The 19,244-nt window shown below is 45.7% G+C and overlaps 2 protein-coding genes and 1 long non-coding RNA gene across 11 annotated transcripts in view; 2 read left to right on the forward strand and 1 right to left on the reverse strand.

Annotated features, from left to right (window-relative positions):
- KIAA0556 (KIAA0556 ortholog) overlaps nucleotides 1-2,827 on the forward strand; it is a 55,542-nt gene extending 52,715 nt beyond the window's left edge. For all 7 annotated transcript variants that reach the window (XM_032704343.1, XM_032704341.1, XM_032704347.1 and 4 more), the window contains 2 exons: nucleotides 1,222-1,310; nucleotides 2,590-2,827. In XM_032704343.1, the coding sequence (XP_032560234.1) occupies nucleotides 1,222-1,310; nucleotides 2,590-2,645 (145 nt within the window). In that variant the 3' untranslated portion in view covers nucleotides 2,646-2,827. The remainder of the gene's footprint in view (nucleotides 1-1,221; nucleotides 1,311-2,589) is intronic.
- Nucleotides 2,828-6,137: 3,310 nt separating this feature from the next.
- Nucleotides 6,138-17,632, forward strand: LOC116795051. 2 transcript variants are annotated; one of them, XR_004359948.1, is made up of 3 exons: nucleotides 6,138-6,229; nucleotides 9,396-9,465; nucleotides 17,249-17,632. It is a non-coding gene; the product is annotated as an uncharacterized LOC116795051 (long non-coding RNA). The 2 variants fall into 2 exon arrangements; XR_004359949.1 differs by lacking the exon at nucleotides 17,249-17,632 and adding an exon at nucleotides 11,605-11,707.
- Nucleotides 14,483-19,244, reverse strand: part of GSG1L (GSG1 like) — a 56,450-nt gene continuing 51,688 nt past the window's right edge. Inside the window, exons 6-7 of one of the 2 annotated variants that reach the window (XM_032704373.1) lie at nucleotides 15,824-16,429; nucleotides 14,483-15,314 (exon numbers count right to left, since the gene is read on the reverse strand). In XM_032704373.1, coding sequence (XP_032560264.1) covers nucleotides 15,209-15,314; nucleotides 15,824-16,429 — 712 coding nt within the window. In that variant the 3' untranslated portion in view covers nucleotides 14,483-15,208. The remainder of the gene's footprint in view (nucleotides 15,315-15,823; nucleotides 16,430-19,244) is intronic. The other variant, XM_032704372.1, reaches the window with a different exon arrangement.

A 19,244-nucleotide genomic window follows, 5' to 3' on the forward strand; every position in this document is an offset into this window, starting at 1 on the left:
AGAACGTCTGGAGGAAATAAAAGTTCTGAGAGATTTTTCAGTGGGATATAAAAAGGAGTAGGAGGGGAAATGAACCTTTACTTTCCTCAGCTTCAGGTCTTTCTGTGAGTAAAGTTATTTTCTTGGAAACAGAGAAGCAGCAGATCTTTTTCACACAACTTCCTTTGCACGTGTTATAAGACTTACATCCTTTGATTTGCTTTGAAGAGGAGTATCTTTTTGGGGTCACAAAACTGCATGGTCTGTTCTCTAGTTGAGAACATGCTGAGTCTGTTCTCTTCTAGGCTTCTGGGCAGGAGCTTTCTTGGTCTTTGTTCTTTGCCTGGTTTGCAATCTTCTTTCCCCTTTTTTTCACCTCCCACCCTACTAAAATATAGGGTACTTCAGCAGCAATAGAAGACATGCTGGATAATATCCCTTCATTTTAAAAATAGTCTTGGGCTTTAATATGTTGTTACTTCTGACTGTGGCCTGTTCTCTTTCACATGTCACTGTTCAGTATTTTATGAACCCTGAACTTGAGTCTGATATTATCATCAACAGTGTAAGTTCTGATTTCCTTCAGTGTTGGCTCCCCTGCTTCACCCTGACAGTTTGGGAGACATTACATTTTTCTCCAAAAATAGAAACCCATTTTGTGCAGTGTTCGTAGAGAAAAGAAAAATACACCTCTTTTGTTCCAAAGGCACAAATGTTTTGTTTTGTCTGTGAAAGGGAGATGTTATTAGTGATGTTTTCTTCACCTTTCCATTCAGCTCACATTTTTCCCTGTAATTTGTTTAGTTTAATTTCACTTTGAAGTTATTACTTCTTTCCCCAAAAGAAATGGTTAAAATTTTGCAGCAAAGCAAAGCTTGTCACAGTAAATGAATTTTGTTTAGTTCAGAAAACTTTCAAATAATGCTATTCCAGTATTACAAAGCAGTGTGAAGTTCCATATAGGGATTTTTATACCCTGTATGTACAGCTCTGATTTAAAATCTCACTTTGGTTAATGTGGTTCAAGCTGTGTAGGCAAGGCTTGAAAATTGTAGAGTGAATATGATATTTATATTTGAACATGTGCCTGAATGAATGTGTACTAATTAAAACTGGCAAGGAATCCTTCCGGTGGGTGCAGACAGAAAGTTGTGATTTTTGGTAACTTTTTCCATAAAAAACTCTCCTAACTTTTCCCAATGTTGATTATTTTGGCTGTTGTACTGATTTGCATCTTTTCAGCAATCATGTGGGAGACCAGGATGTCCGAATGATGAACGAAAATGAGATTGTCACAAACAGCAAAAAGAAGCAAGTTGTGGCTGATCCAGGTAAATTCTGTCTTCCACAGTTTTCTTCTGATCACTTCCTACAGACACAGTGTGGATAATGAACATTTTTAGAGACCTAAACTGGGAAAACTGGGGAGTCTTACACCTCTTACATGTATTTAGCTCTACTTTTTCTACCACAGAAAGACAAACTACGAATTTCATAATCTGGTGGATTTTTATTCTATATCTAAATCTGAAAGGGGATGATACAGATCAAAGACATATTTAGCTTATAGCAACCCAAATGGGAAACTCCTTAGGAAAGAAACTGACTGAAGATAAATTGAAAATTCATATTAATAGTGCAGGTTCATAGATAGCTTTTGGAATAATAGGCTCATTGGATCCCCACTGGTGTTCTAAGCAGCTTTAGAGATGATGCAGATGTGTCTGAGTATCAGCTGCTTGTTGCTCCTTGAGCAAATCCAAAATCATGATAAGTGTAACAAGGGGGAAAACATGTTGACTTTATTCCTCCCACTGTCTTTCTGGTTGGTCTTTTCTCTTTGAAAGTGATAATTAAAAAGACAACCCCTGGTTTTTTTCCCAAGGAGAAAGAGTAGATTTTATTTATAGTCTGAAGAGTCCCAGTCATTCATTGTAATTTACTCAGAATAGCTCCCTAAATACATTACAAATTCTCACCCAAGCTGGTATATTCATGATTGGTTTTCTCTCCCGAGCATGACACTTTCTCCAATTACTTTTCCAGAAAGTGTTGCAGAAATTATTTGATGGCTTTTAATAACAGTTCTGTAGCAGAAGGATTTGAAAGGCCATTGCCTGTACAAAAACAGCTTGAAAGTTATTAGTATATTAGCACAGGCTGTGCCAAAAGTCTCCTGGACACCTCTGTGTCTGTTGGAATGACATCCTGGGTTGCAGAGCAGACATGGCCAGGAGAACAGCTCCCATTGCCATGGCCATCACATCTATTGTCCAGTGTGCTGGGATCAGCCACAGGGGTTGTTGATAACAGATTTGTGCAATGATTTGTGTTGGAGGTGACCTCAGAGGGTCCCCTCCTGAGGGAAAGTCCAAACTTCTACTCAGGTCAGTGTCAACATTGAATTCAGACCAGATTCCACAGGAAAGCAAATCCGTGGGACTGTCAAAAAGTGGCAGCCCTCACTGTCAGTGTAAGAAACATCACTGAGAAGAACAGCTCAGCTTTCCTTCTGGGATGGAAAGAGAAGTGGGCATTTTTCTTCCTCACCTTACTCTGTGGCTTCACTGTTAGTGTGCAGTCCTAAACCAGCTCCATTTTCCCTCACAGCCTTGCGTCCAAAAACCTGCATGTGTGAGAAAGGGCTGCAGAGGAGGAAAAGATAACAAGGGAAGTCCTGGATGCATCCAGCCCTAAATAACTGCAATCCAGACCTCCAAGATGTGCATCATCCAAATGGAAGATTTTCTATGTCTGCTGTTGCTGAACCACCTCCTGTCTTATGAGGGGCAGTTTTATTCGCCACGGGAAATTTTCTGCAGAATGAAATCTAAAGCATGAATTTATTTTCCTGGGGGTTCTTTGTCATGATCTGTCTGATTTTTTTCCCCTCATCTCTTAATTGAAAATCCAGGGAGGAAGGAACATAAAGGAGAGAGTGAGAACTTTACTGCTGACAACTGTTCCTGCCAAGTACTGAGAACTTGGGTGAAGCAGGATGGTTTTATAACCACAGGTTTTTCAGATTGTTTCTCAAGCTTTTTTTCCTAAATCCTAGCTGGATGATCATGAAGATCCTCACTGGAAGGAAATGTTGCTTTATTTCTGATGCCTGTAAACAGTTCTCTGGGAAATGCACTTATTAGAGGAAATTACCTGTCTGTCTCTGGGCTGCCACTGCATGTTTTGATGCCGTGGCTCTCAGCAGGAGCTGACACTGTTTCTGACACCTGGAGAGGTTCCCCTGGGCTTGCAGAAGTGTGATGGATGCTTTTAGGAAATGGAGATCAGGAATAAGGTTTATCAAGGTTTAGCAAGTGCATTTCAGCTGTCATTTCTTTCATGTTTTGCAGTGAAATAATAATTTCTTTCATTACTTCACTACCATGAAAAAAGCAAATGAGGTGTTTTGCCTGGAGTGCCATTGACAGGCACTCTACACATTCTTCAGAGTCCTCCTGCTGCAGAGCAATGTTCTTTTCTCCCATTTTGCCTGCTCTTGTTTATATGAACAAGGAGACCATGCTTCTGTGCTGCACTATCCACATCTGTTGCCAGCAACATATTGTCACTTCTGAGAAATGGTAAATGCATTTTAAGTAGCAGAAGGTAAGAAGCAGAGTGCATTTTTACACAAAAAATACCCTGCTATGTAGTCATTGGAACAAAAGCTCTAACCAGATAAATATGCTGCAGGATTTGCTATGCAAATGTACTTTTCACTGAAAACTTGGTATGTGTGACAACCTGAATAAGTTTCCTCCATCATAGATTCTTCCTTTCTCATTTAGAACTCACTCATTCCAACTCAAGCCAGTTGGTGATTCCATGATTGTTTCCAGAGAGAACTGAACACTGAAGTCAGGATGTGTTTTTAGACATAAAACAAAGTTACTGTTGCAGCTGTTGCTGTAGAATCAAACTGTTCTGGTTCCCTTTCTGTCCTAAGTCAGGAGTGTAATATTTTGTATATTTGCTTATTAAAACTTCACTGCTGTTGGCTAAGCTGAAAAGACACAAGATAGCAATGCATTTCCCAAATTTCTATGTACTGACGGACCAACAAAATGTATTTTGTACTAAATACAAACCACTTTATTTCTAAATGTAAAATAGTGTGTGAGAGTACACTGCACTTTTTTTAAGGGCTCTTCCCAATCTGCACTGACAAAAGAACCCTCTTGTTCTGAGAACTCTCCCCATAATGTGTTTCATGGTGTTGCTCTACCAAGAACCAAGTTCTAATTTTTGCTCCAAATCACAGAACAGGCAAGTCCAAAATGAAAAACAGAAGGAGCTGAAAGGAGGGATATTGTGAGGGCTCAGAACAGATATAAATGTCTGTATTTGGAAGAGGAGAGGCTATAGCAAGGTTTTGAAGACTTGAGGCACAACCACAGATTTGTCATGCAGGCAATCTCTGAATGGGATGTCACACTGTTTGTTCTTCTAAGCAAATTGCATTGAATGGGCAGAGAAATGAAATCTGCTGTGTTTCCTGGCACAGAACAGCATCCTTATTATTGATCTGAAAAGGTATGAGGGGGAGAGGACTTCCTGTGCTCATCTGTCTTCTCTGTATCTGTCTGGAGCCTCTCCAGTCCTGTGTGATGGACTAATGATTTTTCAGTCCTAATCCTTTGAGGTAACTCCAGGTTTTGTCAATTATTGCAAAATGCTTGGTCAAGCTCAGATGGGTCACAGCTCTCTCTGGCTGTTGTTTCCCTGTCACCAGCTCTTCCTCAGCAGCCAGTTGGTAACTGCAGCCAGCTTTCACACCTTTTGCCCCTGGAAATGTGTGTCCAGAGCAGCTGCTCTGGCATGAAGTTTAACGGCTTCAACCTTCTGCCATCCTCTCCTAACGGCCCTTGTACCCACTGAAGAGATTCCCCACAATTGCCACACTGTGGAAAGAGCATGAAAGTCTTTAAAGTACTTCAAACCAGTTGTTAAGTTGTGGAACATCCTCCCCTGCAGTGTCTGTGTCTGCGCTGGGATGACACTCACCACCCAGGCACGACCTAGTGGAGGCCTTGATTCCAGCCAGGCATTTATGGAAAGTAGCATAATGATTAGAAAATACTTCACTCATCCCTGTGGGGTAGGAGATGTCAGCATTTGCCCTCCTAATTGGACCTGAGATGTAATGACCCTTTATATAACCAAAAATAATTAAGTGCCCTAGTCAGCCCTATACACTCAAACAGAGGCACTTGACTCATTTCCTCAGTGAATCAGGGTTAAAGAAAAGGGTTTATTCCATTTTTCACCTTTTTTTAACTAGCTGCTCACAAGTACATTGATGCCAGACTGGCATTTACAGGGGGGACAAGAGGAAGAGTAAACATGCAGTGAAGGAGATCCCCACGGAGCACTTCAGTCAATGCCAGGCACAGTTTCAGCAGGAGTAATTCAGTGAGAATGTGCCCAGTGACATCATTTGACATTGTCAGAAGCATGGCAAATGAAAAGGAAGGAATGAATTCTTGCTGAAGGCCTTGATGTAAATTATTAAACTTTCATTCAGTTCCAATTTCTGGGCCACTCAAAAACCTTTATACTGTAGTTGCTCACCTTTACCTGTTGTGATTTGGTTTAAAGGGCATGGATCAAGATAACAGAAATGAGTTTGTTTGTCCCGCAGTGACACTGAGAAGGGCAGGGGATAAAGAAATAATCTGTGAGGAAGTACATGTCAGGCTGCCTATTTTTTGATCTAGAAAAAGATATTTTTATCAGTCTTCACAGTGTAATCTGAAAGCTGGGATGCCTGGGAAGGCCTGCAACTTTTCAATTTCTACCTTTTTGTGCTTTAATCCAGTAGCATTTAAACAGCAGGGAGAAGCACCTGTCAGTGGACAAGGGAGCAAACAGTGGTGCAGTGTAAAAGGCAGCATAGAAGACATGGAAGTTTGTGTATTCCTGAGTCAGGAGACTCATCCATGAACCCATAAGAGCCACATGAGGAGCTACATGGAACAGCTAAATTAAACTGAGCCCTTCTCATAGCTTAGACAGGACTGGGACATAAACTGCACTACAGAATCCTGCTGAGGTGATGCTGTTTTCTATAAGATGTCCTGGTCCTGCTGGACTTCCACCATGTTCCTGGTGTGTAGGTCATTCCCTGTCGTGATGTCCAGTCCTACCATTCCAGGGATGAATGCCAGGCTGGGAAAACCTTCAGGAGCCTGGCAGTGCCCAGGAGTGCCTGGGTGTTACGAGATTGGACAGAGATCTTGTACCCCAGGTAACAAACACACTGGAATGGGCAGAGATAGGACTTGCTGCCAGTGAGGGTGTGAGGGGGAGAGCAGTGTGGGAGGGAGGTGGAATGTTGAGTCTTTAAATTTCCTTGAGTTTCCAGAAAAACCTCACTTCCCAGCATAAGTCAGGTAAGAGCAGACATGAAGGGCTGTATTGACATCTGAGTTCTGCCACCTGCAGGGGACAAAGTCTACTTTGCCTTTGATCTGCAAGACAGAAGCTTTTCCCATTCCCTCCTGCTCTCTGCTCCCGCTGTCCTCACTGCTGGATCACCCCTGCTCCAGCCTGGGGGATGCAGTGAGTGATTAGAGTCCAAACCAGCACATGGTTGAGGGGTGCCTTAGGCTGCCCTCCGTGTTCTGGGGCTGCTGATCTGGGAGGCTGAGCTCTAACAGGAGCTGCTCTTATGGCAAACGTCACTGAAGGAGCCAAATCTCTTCCAATATTCCTCAGGAAATGTAAAGTCCAGCACACACCACCTGGCAGTGGCTTCACCAGTACTGCAGGCACTCTGCAGCACCTGGGGCACCTTCCTGTATTCCCTTTTAGCTTTTTCCCCATCATGTCTGTCTTTCAGCTGCATCATTATGCTTAGAAGGTCTCCTTTTGCCCTGAAGGTCCTGTTTGGAATCACTGTTCTTTGCCTTGCGGGTGTGACCAACCTGTTACACTCTTCAGATGGATGTGCTCAGATGTGTGACAACATTACTTTCATTTCACCTCATTTCCCATATGCAGGGCACATTCTCTCTGTTCTGGGGTGTCACCACCCCCTGTGGTCACAGCTCCTATTTGTGTGGGGCCCCCATTTCCAGGGATGCCAGTGCTGTGGGTCTGCCTGCTGGATTATTGTCCAAAAATGCTGCTGAGACAACTGTTCATGGTGGAGGTGTCTCCTCCAAAGAGCAGAGAGGGAGACAGAGAGGACCATAACACACTGGGAGGATGTTTGCCTCCATCTGCCTGCTGAGGTCCTGCTGCTCAGAGCACAAGAAGTGGCTTCCTGGCTCGGTGGCCTCTTTGCCCATTTCTGTGACTATTTGCTTGTTTGCTGAGAAATGACTTACAGCCCATGTGAGACACAAACATCCCTTTATCACACAGCTTGTATCACCCTAATGGAATTCTGTCAGCTGAGGATAAAATGTGGACTAAGAAAGCAATTATAGAGTGAATCTCCGAGCTGCAGGAAGAGCTGAGAGATGGGGACAGAGTGCCCAGCTGGAGTAATTTCTTGTCCGACTGGCCTCTAAATCTTGCTGGGAAGGGATCAATTTTCCACCCTTGTCTAACAGCATCAGCTCCCATCACCCTGGCTCAGGACCCTGTGAAGTGCTGCAGTGTTGAGATCTGGACATAAAAGGAAACATTTGCAATTGGTGGCTTCTTTCTTACTGACCCAGGAATTATTGGAAAAGGAGAAAATCAGGCTATAGACTTTCTGTCTGAGGGCTCTCTGGTGTTCCCTTTCTGAGCTCCTGGTGAAGGAGAGGACTGACCATCCCAATGATCAGCAGGGTAGGAGTTTCCCAGCCTGAAATGTCCTTCTCCCATGGATCACTGCTTTGGCTCTAATTAGGAGAGGAAAACCTGCACCTCATGACCTGTGAGCAGCCTTCCCAGGTACACTGGTTATTTCTGGGAGGTCTCAATTATGCAGTGAGACCACAGTGAAATCCTGCCTTTAGCTTTCAACTCACCCAAGGTCTCTGCTGTGACTAAAATCAACTTGACTCACAAACCCTGAGTGTTGGTCTCTGTCCTACTGCTCGTGGGACTTCCAAAAATGTCAGCAGGCGCAGATTTTGTGCAGTCTGGGTTGAGAGGATGGGCATTTTGGGGAACCATAAATCTAAGGAAATAGGTCAGACAGATACAATTAACTCACACTCAACTCTTCCCTCTTACTGATTCGTGAGCTGTTATTTCAGACCTCAATTGCTTGTTATCCTCAGCTTATCTGGATCTAGCTGGAAAAGGACCTACACAGTGGTTTTTGAAAGAACATCCTGCTGGGCTAAATATGTGGAGATGAATGTCAAAGAATGCTAAAGAAACTTAGAAACAGCCAAGTCTCCTTCCCAGCCAAGGAGCAGTTAGTTGTTACCTGGCAGTCTGCTGGCCCTGGGGGAGGCAGGAGGTGGGAGCAGAGCTGAGGGGAAGTGTTGGATCTTGCCACTGCACCTCAGAGCCATCCTAAGGGCCAGGAGCAGTCTGGTCCTTGGCTGCTGCCCCCTGAGAGTGTGAGCCCAGCTTAGTATTATGGACTGGTGTCCAAAGTGTATCCCAGTCAGTGCAGCTGCAGCTGAAACATATGTTGGGTAAAGGCTTGGAAGGGAAGCAAGTGTGGTAGGGATAAGGGGTGAGGGAATGCAGGGGAAGCTGCTATGGCTGGGAAGGTTTCTCAGGGAAATTACTCTTCCCCCAGCACGAGCATTGTACTTGGGGAAGAGAGGGTTCCAGTGGCAAACACGATGAACCGGGAGCAGCTGAGCCTTTTCATCTCTTTCACTGAGAATCCTCTCCTGCCTGATGGCAGCATGAGGTGGCTGCCAGAATAGAGGTTTCTGTGTATAACAAGCTGGGGAAAGAACTTTCATCTCGAGCAAGAGAGAGCTTTTATCTCTCATCAGAGGGGGCCGGGGGCACAGCAGCTCTCTGAGTGTGCAGGGCTGGCAGGAGGAGGCTCTGGCCAGCACAGGGAGGGGAGTTGGGACAAGACAGCCCCCCCTGCTCTCCAGTGGGCTCAGAAAGTATAACACACTGATGGTGCTGTTCCTGCCTTTTATTATTCCTGCATCCGTGCTCCTATTCAGCAAAGGTTTTCCTGACTGTTTTCTGCAATTATACACTTTTTTTTTTTTTTTTTTGACCTTACTGAAGTCAGATCAGGTTACACAGGGTTTCAACCAGTTTGGAGAACCTCTAGGAATGGAGGCTGCACAACCTCTCTGGGCAATCTGTTTTAATGCTTAACTCTCCTAATAGGGAAAAAGTTTTTCCTTTGACACATAATAACCTGTACTTTTCCCCACTGATTAAAGGCCCAGATCAGCATGGATAAGACTTTTGGCATTGCAGAAAGGTCATCTCTGCTGTTGTCATCGAACTGTGTAATAATAAATTCCATCTCCCAACTATAATTTCAGATTTGCAGATTAGCAGAAGTCTCATGATCTGCCTCTTTCCTGGTATGCTGGAGACACTGCTAAAAATAGAGTAAGTAGCAAAGCTACCTGAAATGGTCTGAGCCTAAACAGTGGTAAAAACTAATCTACAGTGAATGTCGGCTCTGGCTTGTTTCCAAGGGAATGTTTTGGGATGGCTTACTATATACTGGAGATTGTTTGGTAAGGATTAGTTGGTGAACAGATGAATCAAAGTGACATTTCCATTACCAACAGGAGATCTGTCTGTGGCCAGAATTCATGGGGAAGGATGTGGGATGATAGTATGACTTTTCATTATGTTTAATGTTGTCAGAGAAATTAAATAGCCACTATTATTCATCTCTCAGGGATAGTAACGTGTCTGAATATTAACACAAAATGGGAGATCTGATCAAAACCCACTGACCCAGCAAGACATTGATGTGTATTTTAATCACTCTCTTTGGGCCACTCAGATAATTTACTCTTCATAATAAATCTGCAAGAAGCTAAGATCTGCATTTTTCAGGACAGGGCTTGGGTAGAGCAGTGCATGTTCTGTTCTTGTGTATTCTGGTTGAGGCCCTTTGGGATGCCCCAGTGTCACTCTTTTTCCTGAGGAAGCAGCATTAAGGCCCTCAGGAGACCTGCACCTTGGTCACCTGGCTGTGGGTTGAGAATAAGGGTCAGGGAATGACTTATTGGGCACTTGTTTGCCTGCCAGACCCCTCAGAGGAGGGAGAGGTCCATGGGGGAGGACTCCAGCTCATAGTGGAAAATAACCACTTACAGAAATGTATGGATACAAGAAATGGAAAAGGGTCTCCAGAGGCAGTTTCACCTTGGAAAACAAAGGTTGTAGATTTAATGTGAAAATTCCTAAAGTCAAACTGAACTGGAGTGTGCAAGAGGCACCGGGTATATAAATATGTAGAGAACACACCCTGAGGAGCAGGCATTCAGGTAGGAGAAGGGATTAATGGTAATTAATGGCACTACCCAAACCCTTGTGACAGTCATGTCAGGACAGATAATGCCAATAAATGATATAAAGATGCAGGCAGTTGCCTAAAACTCGTTCTGCTGTATTTTAAGTCATGAAGTAGAAGTGCTGGTAGACTTGTTTTGCATAAAACACTCACATTATGCAGGGATATTATTATTAACAGTACGAAGGGGTAACCATGAGGTCATAAAATGTATGGATCAGCGAGTGACTTTGACTGCAGTTATGAATTAGAGATATTAATGAGAAGGCTGACAAATGAATCGGCCATGCATGTAGATCCAAGCACAGTGAAGGGCCCTCCCAACCAGTGCCACAGAAAGTTTGCCATTTATCTTCCTTATCCACTGATGCAGATGTAAATTAACCTTCTTCTTTTTCTTTTTTTTTTCTTTCTTTAGCTGTTAGATGTTTGTTGTATTGCAATCTTTTAGTTTTTGCAACACAGAGCTAAATATTCAGGTTTTTTTACTAGAATGGTGGGGCTGGACAAGCTGACCTTTCCAGTTGAAATTACCCTGTGATTCCTTGACCAGGATGCATCAGGACTCTCTGTTTAACATAACTTATCTGCTGTAGAGACTGTTCTGCCAACTGGAGCCTATCGAGCCACAGCATGGGGAATATTAATAGGTTACTTATTTAATGCAATCAATCAGTACAAACTACAGATTGCCTGAGGCTGGAAAAGTGTTCATGTCCTCACACTTGTGACCAGGCACCTGCTCTGAGAGATAACAAGGGGAAGGCAGCCTGTGGTGCTCAGAATCCGTGCAGGGATGAACAGCTAACAGACAGCTTGTTACTTTGAATAAGTGTGATACTAATGACTCTCTGGAGCTGGGTATGAATGTAATGCCCGTAGTTAAGAAAGGAAGGGAGGAATCATTTGGTCCAGTATTGGGTCTTCAGACTGGAGAGTACGTGTTCAAGGGAAAAAATAGACTTATATACTTTAACGAAGAATAGGTGGAATGCTACATGAATTTAAAGACTAATTTTTCACTGTGTGTCTGATTGCCTGCTCCTCCTGTCTCTGTACAAGAGGAGGTGATAACATTTTGGAGAGAAGGCTTATTTATGCTAAGGAGCCACGGAGGCACAGTGCAAATCAGTGAGAATTGTCCAAGAGGAACAATGGCTGAATCCCTTTAACTGTCCCAATAATGGGGCTGTGTAATTGCCTTTCTCCCTGAGCACCAGGCAGCAAGATCCAGAGCCTTGAGACAGAGCAAGCTTGTTACAGGACACGTTCTGGCAAGTACAGGATGCTAAAAATGAACTCAAAAAACTTGCTTTCAGGCCCATGTATTTAAGACACTGCTGTCTTACTTTGGCTGTGCTGACTCAGTTTTGTACCCTGCGAGGAGAAGGGCTCTTCCTGCGGGTGTGGGCGGCCAGCCCTCGCCCTCCTGTTGTGTGAGGAGTGGGTGACTACAGAAAAAAATAGACTGGACACAGAAAATCTCTTGGGAGTTGTGGGCAGGCAGCTGTGTTTCTCTCCCCAGCAAACCTAGGGAAGCAAAACCAGCAGGGAAAGCTGAGGCTTGTAAAGGACGAGAGGATTTGGTGATGTGCAGGAACACCAACAAAGAGAAGCACTTGGGAAAATCAGGAGAAAATCAGTGGATTTTTCTACCTGTGTAAAAATCAGGGAAGATGCCTCAAGTATTGGAAATGGTCACAAAGATGCAGATAATGCAGGAACTGAGACATCTTCACAGAGGCAGAGCTGCCTCCAAGGTACAAATGCAGCAGAGGAAAAGGGGGAAGTGAGGAGTCTGTAAAGGACAGATGGAGGGGGTTTGTCCTGCTGCTCTTTTCCCAGTTTCCTCACAGCTGAGCACATGGGCTGCCGTGGCTGGCAAGGCACTGGGGACACACTGGAGGGCTCAGAAGGTGCAGATGCCTACTTATAATATATGGAAGGTCTGGCAAGACTGACCGGCTCCGGTTGGATGCAAATAACCAGGAAGTTCCACTGGAATAGCTAAAAGCTGGGACTATCAGGATAAAATGCACATCTGTACGGTGGGTAGAGGTGATTCATATCACAGCTGACCCAGGAGAAGGAGACTCTGCAACCTGAAAGGGACCCAGAACTGACAGTCTTTGACAGAACCAGCCTTGATGACGTAAGGCTAATAAAAATAATTCACAGACTTGTGCTGGATCTGAGGCGTGAGGAGAACAAGGCTAAAAGTGATAATCTGATCACATTGTCAGGCCTCATGAACAGGAGAAGCCACAGAGCCTGTTCTCACAAATGTGTTCAGATTTTGCAGGCAGAGAGGGCAGGCAATGCAACATACGAAGATTGATATTGCTAATCCCTAAATCGTGTTTTTGTCGGTTCTGTGGAAGTTATGGAAAGCTCTGGAGAGAGACCTCTGAGAGAGCTGGGGGTCTGATCTGCCACGGGAAAATTAGTGTGGAGCAGTAACTGTGTGAGCTCTGTGGGAGGAGGGTCAGCCATCCACGTGAGCCAAGGGGACGTGTTTTCCTACGAGAGCCACGAAGGCGGAACAGGATGCAGGGGGTGCTCGTGTGAGACTCAAAACATCCCCTCCATGGTGCCCAGAGCCTTCAGGGTGATTTGTGGTGCTCCACCACAGTGCTCCCCGGGGTGGGTGATTTGCTCTGAGGGGATACTGCGTGTCCAGCAACTCTGACCATCCTGCACTCACCTCTGTGCCCCCCCGGTGAAGGTGGGAGGGAGGGCAGCCTTCTCCCTGTCCCTCACCTCGGTGCTGTGACCCCCCCGAGGGCACACACTGTGCACAGCCCTGGGTATCCCTGTGGGCACCTCGGAATTTGCCTGGTGTGGCCACAGGTTGTGGCTGCAGTGTGGCACAGAGGGGCTGTGTGGGCAGGGCTGTGGCTGTGTCTGCACAGCAGCTCGTAAGTAAAATAAATTGCTAATAACAGGGAGCTTAAAACAACACATTTGTAAGCTCAGCAGAGACCATTGTGCTGAAAGGCAGGTTGGGGCTCTCCTACAACAGTCAGTGTCCCTGTGGAGATGTGCCCAGCAGGTTCAGAGCGTGTCCTTGGACTGTGCTGCCCCCTCCCATTGCCCAAAGTGTCTGGAGCTGTGGTGGCACAGGGAATGATCTGCTTTTGGGGTTTTGCTGTAATTGGTTTTCTTATTCCTCCTCCCTGTTATTTTTGAAATAAGCTTAAGAAGTGGATTATAGCAGAGGGAAAGGGGGGCTGAACTCACAGGTTACCTTTTGCCATCCCTGTGGCCTGGCAGGGAGCAGCAGCCGTGTGCAGGACAGACGTGTCCTGAGTTTTGATGGTTTTGTCACACTGATACTGTGGAAGTGACTGTTTCCAAACAGTGGCAAGGAGTCTGGAAGGGAGTGGGTGACCCAGTGGGGCAGGGGAGCAGTGGCTGCCATTGGTACTGAGCAAAGTGGCTCAAGGACATCCCTCCACCCCTCCACCCTCACCAGATCTTTACAGAATGGCCATCCCTGTGAGCAGAACCTGGGGCACAAACTGTTGTTCATCCATTGTGCTTTCCTGCTTCCCAGACGGGGAGGAAGGAGCTCCAGAGCCATTTTCCTGTGTGTCCTCCATGACCAGCAGCCCCCTTCCCTCGGGGCAGGCTCCACAGCAGAGATCACCTTGTGATACCCCATCAAGGGGCTGCAGCCTTTCAGCATCGACGTCGTGGGAAGGCAAAGCACGGCTGTGAACACCTCTGAGCTGGTCTGCCAGCCCAGTCACCATGGACTGGGAGAGCTGGAGGTCACACTCCTTTACCTGTGTCACTGCTGGGCTGGTGTTTTAGGGGCACATCACACAGTCTTGTGCCCTGGCCCCATTACCTGAAAGGGGACCTGTTTGGGGTCACCCCAGCTCCTCACTGCCTTGCCCTGGGTTAACCCAGGATGCAGGTGGGCAGAGGAGGGTGGTTTGCAATGCCCAGATCTCACTCCAGTTCTTGGAAGTATTATATTATTATATATTATATCATATATTATTATATATGTGAAATATTTCCAGATGCTGATTGGTTTGATATACAAAGCACCTTTAGATAAACAAATAAAAAAGAACAGGCACGATTTTCTAACAAGTAATGTCATTTAATGAATGATACACTCTAGAAAATAGAAACTACCCAGATGCTGGTTGGTTGGTCTGTTTGGGGCTGGGAGAAGGCCCTTGCTTGGACATACAATGCCTTCTTGGGATTCTTTTGTTGGCATTTGTAGTTGCTGGAAACAAGGAAACGTCCATAGATTGAAAGAGACACTAAAGGAGCAATTGTTTTCTAAAATGTGGGAAGTGTGCAGGATGCCTTCCCACTCTGTCTCATTGGGCAAGTGGCATGAGGGCTCAGAGCTCACCAACATCTTTACAGACGATCCATACCTGGAAGGGACAGACTCAACCACTGGCACCTACCACAGTTCAGTCCTCAAACCACCAGAGACCTCTCACTCTGCACAGCCTCTGCGGGCTCTGCTGTTATTGCACTGCTTTCTGGGCGCTTTTCTGCACGTGTTGCGTCTCTTCCCTCAAGGTCTGGCTGCTAATTCCAGGGAATATGCTTTTCAGAATGTCACAGTACACCATGTACAGCTCTGGGTCTATTTTGGGCCTGGGCAGAGCCCGGGAGTTGCAGGGCTGTTCGGTGGGGGGGTGCTGTGGCCTGTAGACATCGCTGAAGAGCGCGGTGAGGATCTTGTGGGCGGCCTTGTAGGGGTCATCCTCGAACTGCACCATGGCCTTGAGCTCCGTCAGGGTGTAGCCGTTGTACCTCTTGCTGTCCTCGGCCAGGGGCTGCACCGTCTCACCAATGTGCCTCACCTTCCACTTCAGGCATTTCAGGTCTTCCTTCACATCCTCTAGTTCTTTCTCCATGGCTTGGAACTCCTTTGCGGTCACAAATCTCCTGCCAAGGAAAGAAGTTGCAGAGACAGGGTGGAGTTCAGAGGCCAGGAGGGGTGAAACCAGCCCAGCCTGCCTGGGGTCAGAGCAGAGGTGGAGGTTTGGGAGGGAGATCCCGGCCGTGTCTCTGAGCACCATCCCCAGCTCTGATCTGTCGGGCTCCACGGGGGCAGCAGAGTTTCTCTCTGCTGGTACAAGGGAGAGCTGTGCTGTGTCATTTTGGAAGGAAAGGAGGCACCTTAAAACTGTGCCCTGTTGAAGGAGCTGAGGTTGATGACCTGGCCCAGGGGTGGTCTGTCATCAGGTCTGGAGAACTAAATGGGTGTATAGCAAACAGAGTATTTTGCTTCTTGGATAATAGGGTTTAGTGGGAGCACAGGGTAGCTACTGGAAAACAAACACTGGAAACATCTAAAGCATAAAATATATTTAACTTTCTTTATGAGTGGCTCTTAATGACACTAAACCCAAGTGGGTCATTTGAGGACTTAGACACTTGTATGGTCTAGATACATACCTTTCATGATCAGGATCTTCGAGATCTGATTCAAACCCCTTTCCTGTATTCTTTAAGTCAGTTTTAGAATAGCCAGGAGCCTGGGAACTCTCTTCAGGAGTCGTTGTTGCTGGAGGCCTTGTGCTTGTCCTGGTTGGGGTCAGTGTGTGATCTGAAGCTGAAGCTTGTTCATTTTGTGCTGTGTGAGGACAGAAGGTATAGAAGGAAGCTGCATTGATCCCTGGGCTGACTGGAGAGGAGTCAGAGTATTGCTGTGGTGTGGCTGAGCTGGGTGTTAGACTGAGCCTGAGGCTGGCTGGGCAAGACGCTGGAATAGTCCTTGCTCCGAGTGGGCTGGAACACGATATTGCTAAATTTGTATCTCTTTGCTCGAGTGGTTGAGGGTTTGGTGATTCTCCTGGGGCCAATCTAGTGATGGAGGTGATGTCCAGCAGGGTTTGATCCTGACCCATGGAGATCTGGCTGGTTGGTTCTGATGAAAGTGAAGAGCTGCTTGATGTGTCGCTGGAAGAGCTTGACGTAGCGAATGGGGGTATTTTCTGAGCATTATGGTCACTCCTGTTCCTCTGCGGGCTAGTGACACTTAGAGCTGGGTGTTGTGAAGCCCTAAAGAAAGACAAACACACACTTTTTCCTCTGGTCTGGGCTAAAGGCTTATAAGACAGTTTTAGGCCTATTTTGGGGCAATTTTAAGCCTGTTTCCCATAACTGCATTTCCCCATAGGCTGATTTGCCTCTCAGGTCTGCATAAAACCCTCTGCTTCTCACGACCAAGAGCAAAGTGTTTGAGAATAAGGCACATAAATTCAGGACCAGTTTCTCCCTAGTGTCCACTGAGCCCTTGTCAGCTATCATCAGTGTGATAATCACTGGAACATCCACATTCTGCTTCCCAAAAGTCACACAGCTCCACAAGAACCAAGGATTTGGGGCTGGGGAAGGACAGGAAGGGGAGAAAGCTACTGACATACTGACTGGGAGAACACAAAAGGCTTAATCCTGTCTTGCAGGCTGCCACAGCACCTGCCCTTGGCCACCCCTGCAAAGGGTGAAGACCTGCCTTCCTGCCATGGACCCACAGGCTTTAGTCTCCTGGGAGCTCTGCGTGGTATCCAGTGAATTAAGAGATGAATAAACAGGCAAGGGAGAAAGAGAAGGGCAGCACAGAATGATGTCACTGTTCCTGTGGAGGCATAAGACATTTCTTGCTGTGTTAAGCAATTTTCTTTCTCCCCACTAAGGTGTAAACTGTGTCCAGGGCTGACCAGCTGCTTTAGGTGGCTGGAAATGATAACTGTGTGGGATGCCAGACTACCCCTCCTGGATGTTGTTTCCTGTATTCTTCTCCTGGTTGCTTCCAGACAGGAGAGAGATCCCAAGGTTTTGTTTTCTTTTCCTATGGCTAAATTTTGCTTAGTTGGTCAGTTTAGATGGCAAGAGAGGAAGATGTACCCCTGTGGCCTGGAACTGTCCTGATAGGTAGAGGATGCAGCCAGAAATGCCCTGACCTTGAAGGGGAACACAAAGACACCCACTGTGCAGATCATGATCTGGGATTTCTAACAGCCAAAGGACATGACAAGCTCTTGTAGTGATGCCAGTGACCAACTGAGTCTTCTTGTGCATCTGCTATGTTCCTATTTCTCTTGTGGTGGAAGACAGCAGAAAACCCTGGTCTGGGTGGGACAGATGAGACCTAAAGCATGAAGTCCTGTCCTGTTAGCACCTGTGGCCTGAATTAGTGCCACAGTCACTTCTCACCTCCCTGCACCTTTCTCAGGGTTGGATGCAATTAAACATCAAATTTTAAGGTCCTAAAGAGCATGTCTCACACCTCTGAGCTTCAATAGGGTTAATGTGCTAAGTCACGGCTTAATTATCAGGTTTAAATCAAATTTAGAGGTTTTATAATTGGAAAACCAGGCAGTAACAAAGCTACTACATAAAAACAAAGCCAAAAAAGAATCATAAAATGAGTTCTAAAAAGGGCAGGAGAGAAAACAAGTACAAATGTCAGAGGGAGCACCTGTCCCTGGGAGTGCCTTGCCTTTATCAACTGGCTGAACGGGGCTGGAAGGCCAGGATTGCCACCTGGATATGAGGAAAAGCTTTTTCACCCTAGGTGAGAAACACTGGGACAGAGGCCAAGAGACGTATTGGGATCTCCATCCTTGGAAGTGTTCAAAACTCAACTGGACAAGGAAAGAAGCAGCCTGATCCAGCCTGGACATGCTGGGAGCCCTTTTGGGGGCCCTGTCCTCACTGTGTCAGTCTGTGATTCTGTCTAACTATGAAAACACATTATTTCCTCCACAATTTCCCTTCCTTCTTTCACTTTTCTACCCTCTGAGTCCCATCTCACCATCCTCTTCCACTGGAGCCTCTGGGCTGTCCCATTCCATACTGACTTTATAAGGCCTGTTGCAGGAGAGTCCCTCTTAAATGAAAGGGTTTTTAAAGGAAAAACAGTGTTATTTGGCTCAGAGGAATTGCTGCCCCTTCCTTGCATAAGGGGGAATCAGTAGCTCAGGCTTTGGAAGAGCAGGCAGTGGGACTGAGGGCAGCCTGGAGCTGGATATCTGTGCTGTGTCGCCTTTGGAAACTCAGCTGCTGTTCCTCAGTCTCTCCTGAAAGCAGGGAATGATGGGGCCGTGTTGGGTCATGCTGTGTGGTGTTCAGAAAGTTGGGATTTGGCTGCTCTAGGACCAAGAGGAGTGGAAAGACTGGTTTCCTGGCAGAGACAACACAAAATTACTGGTTACTTAAATCAAAGCTGAATCTCGGGCATTCACTACAAAACACCATATTCAGGAAAACCTATTTTGCTGTAACAAAGCACAGGAATTTCATTCTGACAAGAGCAAACCCCATTTTTAGGCAACTAAACTAAAAATACACGTTATAACATTTTTCTGTTTGTTTAAGATACATGTATTTGTCCTCAAATATCTCACAATGTAAAACTACCTGAACGTGAACTGAGCAGCAATTCCTACCTACATTCTTGGGGGGAAAATATAATATGCACAGGAAGGAGAAAGGCTATTTGGGTGCATATACAGTCTGAAATACTTCACTGCACATCTCCAGCAGTGTGGGACAGGTTGACTTTTGGAAGGGGGGGGGGAGGTTGGTTTGGGGAGTTTTTTTGCATAAATCCAGGATTAGCTTTAGGAGATGAAACATTTATTGAAAGATGCAATTTCGGAGAGTGACAGAAAGCACGTTTCATAACTAATCCCGCTGAAATTTATGTAAGAAACCTTTCCAATTCACCTGTGCACTGGAGGAAACAAAAAAAGTATTATAAACTATCAGCTTATTTTGCTTTCCTTTCCCGCCCTTTAATTTTCATGGGCTGCCATGCTAAACGTGGGACTGAATTTACTTTTATCAACATGCTTACTTTGGAAAAAGAGGA

This window comes from Chiroxiphia lanceolata, chromosome 16 (genome assembly GCF_009829145.1).
Source record: "Chiroxiphia lanceolata isolate bChiLan1 chromosome 16, bChiLan1.pri, whole genome shotgun sequence".
In the NCBI taxonomy this organism is placed as follows: Eukaryota; Metazoa; Chordata; class Aves; order Passeriformes; family Pipridae; genus Chiroxiphia; species Chiroxiphia lanceolata.